The sequence below is a fragment of the Lontra canadensis genome, unplaced genomic scaffold (assembly GCF_010015895.1).
Source record: "Lontra canadensis isolate GAN:19392208 unplaced genomic scaffold, GSC_riverotter_1.0 scaffold60, whole genome shotgun sequence".
NCBI classification, from domain to species: Eukaryota; Metazoa; Chordata; class Mammalia; order Carnivora; family Mustelidae; genus Lontra; species Lontra canadensis.
The window spans coordinates 6,701,791-6,710,344 of NW_022631054.1; the positions used below are offsets into that span (position 1 = coordinate 6,701,791).

At 53.8% G+C, this 8,554-nt stretch overlaps 1 protein-coding gene and 1 pseudogene across 1 annotated transcript in view; one reads left to right on the top strand and one right to left on the bottom strand.

The window, feature by feature from the left end:
• Nucleotides 1–941, bottom strand: part of LOC116879276 (bone morphogenetic protein 8A-like) — a 29,023-nt gene extending 28,082 nt beyond the window's left edge. Inside the window, exon 1 of the mRNA XM_032877380.1 lies at nucleotides 608–941. Within this exon, the coding sequence (XP_032733271.1) occupies nucleotides 608–941 (334 nt within the window). The remainder of the gene's footprint in view (nucleotides 1–607) is intronic.
• Nucleotides 942–960: 19 nt separating this feature from the next.
• Nucleotides 961–2,737, top strand: LOC116879349 (annotated as a pseudogene).
• The last annotated feature ends 5,817 nt before the right edge of the window (nucleotides 2,738–8,554 follow it).

The following is an 8,554-nucleotide window of genomic DNA, read 5'->3' on the forward strand; positions in this document are numbered from 1 at the left end:
GGGTGACAAGACCACTGATTGCCCCACTGAGCTCAGAGTCTACTCCTTCCCGCCTGCTGCCCTGGCAGCCACACCCTCACCTGCAGGAGCTGGGGCTCTGGCCAGGGAACAGGCAGCTGTGCACTCAGGACATCTGGGTTCTCAGCTCCGGTCACTTTGATGATGTGACCGGCGCTTTCCACACTGAACTTTGTCCTTCTCTCCAGTACTGCCCTTATCACTGTGACAGCATCCGGGCCTGTTTACTCATCTGTCTCCCCGGAACCAAACTGTCTTCCTGGCACTGTCCGGTCCACCCAACAGGAGATGATTCCTACCCTTGGGTGTGTTCGGGGGCGGGACGAACGCGCACATCCCTGGTACTCACATTCGCGCCCCCACCCGCCTTGGACTTGGCCCTGAGCTCCGCACTTCTCACCCCTCCTTGGGGGCGTGGCCACGACCAGGGGGCACCTGTTCGAGGCGGGGGCGCGCACTGGCCAAGGCGGTGCACTCGCCCCTGCCGCGCAGCCCGCGAGGGGTCTCCGACCCCGTCTGCACAAGCGCGTCCACGCGGAGGCCGCAGGGTCGTCTGGGCCCCAGACGCCCAGCCGGCGGCCGCACTCACCCATGTTGACGAAGCTCATGACCAGGTCAGCGCGGCCCGGGGGCCACTCCGGGGGGCCGCCGTCCTCGTCGTCGTCGTCGGCCATGGCGTGGTACAGGTCCAGCATGAAGAGCGGCGCCGACGCGGGCAGCCGGGCGGCGGCGGGCGGCGCGCGGGGCCGGGGCCGCCCGGGCAGCCCCAGCACAGCCAGGATCTCGCGCTGCATGTCGCGGCGCTCGCGCAGGCCCAGGCGGCGGACCGGGCAGCCAGCGTGGGGGCGCGGGCCGGGGCCACCGCCGCTCAGCGCGCATAGCGCCAGACCCACGAGCCACAGCGGCCCGGGGCGCGCGGCCATAGCGGGCCGGGGGGGCGCTCAGCGGGTGCGCATCCGCTCCGCGGCCGAGCGAGGGCCGGGGCCGCCCCGACGGCGAGCGGCGGGCGAGGCTCGGGGTCGGCGCCTCCGGTCGGGGTAGCCGGCGGCCGCGGCCCTACCTCAGACCGCCTCCCGCGCCGCACCTGCTGGGCTCCCGGCGGCGTCGACCAGGCCTCCGCCGCCTCGCCGTAGGCGCTCCTCCGGGGGCCGGGGACTGGGGACTGGCGGCCAATCTGTCTGTGGCCGCTGTGCGCTCAGTCGGCTGCTGCCGAGGCCTCTTCCGAGGCAGGGACGACGGGCGAGCTCCCGTTGGCCCTGAGGACGGCGCGGACCCGCGGGCACCTCTTCAGTGGGACCGGCCGTCTGTACCGCGCGCCCCGCCTCCGCCGCCTGTGGGGCCCGCGCGCCGCCGTCAGGCCCCGCCTCTCCCTCCCCGACCAATGGCGGCGCGGGGCGGGGCCAAAGCCGCGGAGCCGACGCCCGGGAAGGGGCTGTGGATCTCTGTTAGTGTCGCGGGTGCAGGCTTCCCCGAGATGTGAGCCGTCGTTGGTGATGGACGGGTCTGGTGAGGGGTCCCCTGTCCAGCCGTCGGGTCTTCGCGACCCTGCTGGTCTCCTCTCCCAACCGCTGGGGGCGCCGTCGGGCGAGCGCGGGGCCTTGTCCTGGGGTTCCCAGGATAGCGGCCCCGTACGGGGAAATCCGGGACTTGCGCTCCCGCGGAACGTGTCCTCGAGTGCGGTCCCCCCAGCGTACTGACCCGGCAGCCTCGCCTGGTGCGCAGAGGATTGCTCCAGGACCTGAAAGGCCTCAGTGGGGTCTAGAGGTAGAGGGACCCCGCTGGTGCCAGTCGCGGCGGGAGAGTGGGACGCGTTCCTCTGCCAGCCGCCGCCTCCGCAGTTCCTCGCTGGCCACCCCGAGCCTCTCCAGCTGTCCGCTTGCGCGCGCTGTTGGCGGCTTCTCCTTCCCTGGCTACTGCTCGGTCTCTTGCTCCGGGGCTTCCATCTAGGCTCCAGCGAGCTCCTGGCCCGCGCCCCAGGCGGGCTCCCCACGCTCCCCGATGATCCCTCAACCGCATCGTCACCTCCGGCTCTCGATCTGCGCCCTGCAGCCCCCAAGCTGATCCAGCCGCGCAAGGGAGATGCACACCCGTCTCCAGCTGGGCCAGGGAGCTCTGGGGCCCTTCCGGAGCGTCCGGGAAGCTCCCTTTGCGCATCTTAATTGTCAGGGCCCCCAAGGGCTTGCAAGAGAAGGCTCTACACGGAAACCCCTCCATTGACTCAGACCCCTCCTGCACACTCTGCTCTTCCTGGACGCTCTCTCGCTGCATTTATTCATTTATGGCTAAGACACTGCACTGGGAGGAAGTGACACCTAGACTGAGCTCGAAAGGCTGGGAGGAACGGGCCTGGGATGAGAGAAGGGTCAATGGGCAGAGGAAACTGCTGGTGTGCGATGCCAGGGAGCGTAATGCAGGCACCACTCCGCACTTACCGTGTGCTATGCGTGCTCTGCTTTATTGCTTTAAGGCTCGCACAAAGAGGGTAGACGCCATTTCAACCTCCTCTTTTCACAAACAAGAAAACTAATGCACGCAGAAGTTAAGGGACTTCCCCTTTCACACAACAGTGGAGCTGGGCTTGGGCAGGCGAGCTGTTAAGTGAAACCTGAAAAGCCTGGGGGGCAAATGGCCCAGGTGAGGCTGAGGCTGAGGGGCTGGTGAAAGGATGGACCCAAAGGACCTTCCAGGGAGACTAGATTAGGGCACTGGACAATAGATGGTTATGCGGCCCCAATATAGTTTCAATATTAAACTTCAAAATAAATAAGAAGTCCACCAAAATTAAGAATTTCCCTTGATCACTTCAAACTTTTAGGAAGTATCAGAACTGGGATGCCTGGCTGGCTCTATCGGTAGAATGTGGGACTCTTGATCTGGAGTTGTGAGTTCAAGCTCCACATTGCGTATGGAGCCTACTGTACATAAATTAATTAATTAAGCAAACAATCATTTGTTGGTGCCTTAAGCCCATGCTTAGTCTGCCTTTTATCCGATGGGCGAATTTCCACACTGCTTATAAGCCTGTTAAGGATGTTGCAGTTTGTAAGCAAAATAAGTCAATCAGAGAAAGACAAGTATATGATCTCACTGATATGAGGAATTTGAGAAACAAGACAGAGGATCACAAGGTAAGGGAGGGAAAAGTGAAACAAGACAAATCAGAAAGGGAGACAAACCATGAGAGAGTCTCAATCTCAGGAAACAAACTGAAGGTTGCTGGAGAGGGGGCTGGCTGGGTCTTGGACATGGAGGAGGGTATGTGTTGTGGTGAGAGCTGTGAATTGTGTAAGACTGATGTATCACAGACCTGTACCCCTGAAACAAATAATACATTATATGTTAAAAAGGGAAAGAAAAAAAAATGATGTTGCAGCTCAGCCACTGAACATGCCTAAGACAGAGTCTGCTGCAGGGGTGACCATGGATCAGAGGGACGAAGGTTAGAGTCAGGCCCCCAGCTGGAGGCAGGTACAGTAATGAGGGTGTGTGGACATGACCATGATCCTTTTTGGTGATGGGGGGAGGGAGGAGGAGAAAGCAGTTGGGGAGGCTGCATCCCCAGGGCTTGGTGACTGCATGCAGAGGTGGGGGCAGAGTCAAGGGGGCATCCCCGTGTCAGGCTTGTTCACAGCCTCTGAATCTCCTGCCCTCTTCACTGTCCTTCTCTGGGCAGCCCTCTGTACTCCACTTGGAGTCCGCAGCACATCATCTGGAGCCTATCGTGTGACACTGGGCTTCCAGCTCGACTGTAAGCCGGCTCAGTGTGGGCCTGATTCTTCAGAGCAGAAATCATTTAGCTCAACTTAGGGTGAGCAGAGATAGCTGCGTTCTTCCAACAATGGGCCTCCCATTCTTGTCAAACTAAACATCAGGTTTTAGCCATTCCAAAGGATGGCACCCCACAACTCAGTTCAACAGCTAACACCATGGTCCGCTCGGTCCTTGCCCTGAGCCGGAGATGAAGCCGACCAGTCCCTGCCCCCGAGTGACCCAGGCCCCCAACAGGGGTGATAGTCAGGTGCACATAGTCTTCACAGAAGGCAGAACCAAGGCTGTGCTCTGACCTGAGGGCTGGCAAAGCACCTGGAAGGACAGAGAACAAGGAGCTAGGACTTGGGGGCGGGGATGTGAATGGAATCCTCTAACTCAGGGACTGGAAGGGAAGTACGGTGGGGAAGGTCTTGGAGAAAGTAGTGTCAAACAAGGGCTTGCCCTAGCCGCCTGGTGCACTCTGACCTGGGGCAGTTTCTGAACCTCTCAGGCTGTTGCTCATCTGTGAATGGGGTCAGGATGGTAGGGTTGAAGATAGAGCACTTAGCACAGTGACTGACCTATGGCAAGCAGTCAGTAAATGGTAGCTACCATAACAATGGTAGTTGTTATTATTAAAACATTATTATTACACTATTCAAAGTACTAAAAAAATAACTTGCTTATTGTGGAATCTTTTGAAAATATAGAGAGGTAAAACGGAGAACAAAAATCACCCAAACCTGAGAGAAATACTGCTTAATATGTGGTATGTCTTTTTCTTATATACATCTGTATATTTTTAGTACAAAAAAACCCCACAGAATCATGCTTTATTGATTTCATAATTTATTGCAATATTTCACTATGCCATTATTTATTTCACATGTAGTATTTTACCGGTTTCATGATTTTTTTTATCATCTGACTATACTAATATATTTAACCAGTCCTGTGTTATTGAATAGTACATTTCATTTTTAATATTACATGCAATGCTATTACGAACAATCTTGTTCATCACCCTCCATGATGATTTCCTTAGGGTAAGTTTCTAGAGATGGAATATTTGGATCAAAGGGAATACTTGGTTTATAAAGTTTTTGCTACATATTGTCTGTTACCCAAATCATATGAGGATGGTGCCCTTTTTCTTCCACCCTTGCCAATACCATATATTATTGTTAAACACGTGAATCAATACATTTCTGCTGATGTGACAAGGAAATACAGCTCTCTGCTGTTGTATTTTGCATGTGTGGGGGTTACTAAGTGCTCTCTTCTTGAAGTACTCTCCTCCCTTGGCTCCCAGGACACCTGCTCTCCTGTTTCTTTCCTTCCTCCATTACTCTTTCCAGCCCATTCCTAAACACTGATGTTCCCCTGCTTCCGTCCACAGTCCTGGTCTCCCTCTTGGACTTTGAACCTGGTGTTGATAAGCTCACCCACCTGAGACTTCATTGCCGTCACACGGTCATGCCTGACTCCAAATATATCCCCTGCACAAACCCTCTCCTGAACACCAGGAGTTAACACCCAACAAGTGATCAGACATGGTCAAAGCCAGAAACCTGGGAGCCGATGTGTGTCCCTCCCTCTAAAGGCAGTTCAATCCATTGATTCTACCTTCCCATGCTTCTTGAATCCCCAGAGCCTTTCCATGCCCCCCTCCTGTGTGGTTTATGGAGTGTCTTCTCTACTCTGCATGGCTGTAACAGGCTTCCTTCTGACTGGCCTCCTTGTTTCTCATTTCCCATCCCTCCCGCACTCTTCATTCCCCAGAATGAATTTCCTTTTTTTTTTTTTTTTTAAGATTTTATTTATTTGACAGAAACACAGTGAGAGAGGGAACACAAGCAGGAGGAGTGGGAGAGGGAAAAGCAGGTTCCCCACGGAGCAGGGAGCCTGATGCAGGGCTCAATCCCAGAATCCCAGGATCATGACCTGAGCCCAAGGCAGACACTTAACGACTGAGCCACCTAGGCGCTACCCAGAATGAATTTCTAAATGAAAATCTGATAACCTGTAAATGGCTCCAAATCCTCCCATGGCCTTTCGCTTCTTACAGCAGGATTATCCAAACTGAGGTTTGTGAAGGGGTTCCTACAGAAAGGACTTTGGTAAAGGCTGCACACCACATTTCTGCCTTCTCCCAGGGGAGTCCTCCTGTAACCTGCAGTAAGCTCTGGGAATTCCTGTAGGGAAGAAACTACTTAGCTTTAATGCACTGTCTTCCAAAGGCACTTGGCCATGTTTGGGGGCTGAGGGTTTGAAGGCCACATCTTGGGGATAGGGGGACACCATGTGATCATGTGATCAAGTGCCCAGCACTGGTGGTCTGGCCTATATTGCTGGGTCCCTGCTGCTGTTCCCTCTTTATAGTCTTACCTAGCCAACAATGGGTACGCTTTGCTGCAGTCACGTTGGGCTACCTATGGTCCCTTCACCTGTCCTGTTGCAAACATTTCTGTTCACCTGCACCTGTGCTCTGCCAGATAAATAAAATCTTTTAAAAAAAGGGTGGGGGGGGAAACACCTGAGTGGCTCAGTGGGTTAAGCCGTTGCCTTCGGCTCTGGTCATGATCTTAGGGTCCTGGGATTGAGTCCTACATCGGGCTCCTTGCTCAGCGGGGAGCCTGCTTCTCTCTCTGCCTCTGCCCTCCACTCTGCCTCCTTGTGCACTCTCTCTCTGACAAATAAATAAATAAAATCTTCAAAAAAAAAAAATCAGAATCGTTTTCCATAAGAAAGATATTACAGGAATGGAGATTATCCAATGTTCTACCTACAAATTTAACCTTTGCATTTTGTGATCTGAGGAACTGTTTAATCCTATCACAGGATCCTGCCCAGAGCTCCTATGTCAGAACTGTGTCAGATCCAGAGGCTGCCAGGGGCTAAGGGCACTATCCTGCCTCACTGAATGACCTCTAAGAGGCCCGGAGTGTGCCTCCCTCCCACTTCTGGTTGGCTGCTCTCAGAGGCTGGGAAAAGCCAGCTCATTGTGTTCCCAAGGTGTGCTCACCTGCCAAGAACAAACAAACAAACTGTAATGACACAGTTCCTGTCTTCCTGGGGAATCTCCAGCCAGTGGGTCAGGTCACCTCCTATTAATGGGCTAAAGGGTCCAATTATAAATCAAAGATTGTCAGATGCCTTAAGGGAGGAAAAAAAAAAGCAAAAGAGCAAAGGACAAGTCGTCTTTAGGAGATGCACTGTAAATATAACAATACAGGTTGAGGGGCGCCTGGGTGGCTCAGTGGGTTAAAGCCTCTGCCTTTAGCTCAGGTCGTGATCCCAGGGTCCTGGGGTCGAGCCCTGCATCGGGCTCTCTGCTTGGCGGGGAGCCTGCTTCCTCTCTCTGCCTGCCTCTCTGCCTACTTGTGATCTCTGTCTGTCAAATAAAAAAAAAAAAAAAATACAGGTTGAAAGTAAATGGATGGAAAAACACTCTGTTATGCAAATAAAAGAGAAGGCTGAAGTGGCTTATTAATATCAGGAGAACTAGTCTCAAGATAAAGATTATTGGGGCATCTGGCTGGCTCAGTCACGTGTGCTGGTGACTCTGGATCTGGGGGTTGTGCGTTTCAGCCCCACGATAGGTGTAGAGATTACGTAAAGAAAAAAATCTTAAAAAAAAAAGATAAAGAATATTAACAGAGACAGTGACAAAAGCACCCCTTCATCCGAATCCAACCTGCCAAAATAGGAGGGTGTGATGCATCTCACGATGATAGGCTCAGACTACCCCAGATACTGATGTGGGTGGTTCAATGTGGTTACAAAGTTCTCACATTTATTTTGGGAGTCACTGGAAATGGGTATGTTTGAAATTTCCACCTGAAATTAACGCCATTTGTGACCCAAATGAGGGATGCGACCCAGTGGATGAAAGGACCGGGGATGGGTGGGGGTGCGATGGGGGAACCTCTCAAGGTGAAATTTACACATTGCCAAATCTGAATGAAGCAATCTGGGTAAATTCTCTGTGACTGACACGGAATCCCAGCAATAGTTTAAGGACACAGAGCGAGGAGCGGTCTCTCTGACGAGTGGAGACAAAGGCTCATTGAAACTTCCTTTCTCCCCTGTGTGGGGAGCGTGAGCAGAAGGCCTGCGGAGGCCGAGGACCCAGTGGCTGTGCCCCCCGCGGTGCAGATCCCACCCCTCACCTTATGGGCGTCCATGAGGTTCATGACGAGGTCGAGGTCCCCGTGCACGGGCTGGTCCTCGGCCAGCTGTGGCTCCACCTTGTACAGCCAGTCGACCAACGCCTGCAAAGCGTCCATGAACTGACCCGAAAACAGCAGGGCCTCCTCCAGTTTGTGCTGCCTGAGAAAAGCACACAACCCTCACCGTTTTTAGAGTTCCCGTCTCTTTGGCTGGCTCACAGTTCTGACCGCTGAATGGAAAAGGAATACTGCTTGAACTCTAGAGAGAGAGGGCCCTCCACGCTGGACTGGTTTGAAATAGAGCAAAAAGCTGGGCGTCTGGGTGGCTCAGTTGGTTAAGCGACTGCCTTCGGCTTGGGTCATGATGGCGGGGTCTTGGCATCCAGTCCTGAATGGGGTTTCCTGCTCTGTGCGGAGCCTGCTTCTCCCTCTGCCTCTGCCTGCCACTCCCCTGCTTGTGCTCTCTCTCTATCAAATAAATAAAATCTTAAAAAAAAAAAAAAGGAAAAAGTCATCAAGATGATATCCAAAGCACAGGCAACCAAAGAAAAAATAGATCAAGTGGACTTTGGGACTTCATCAAAATTTAAAACTTGTGCATCAAAGGACACTAC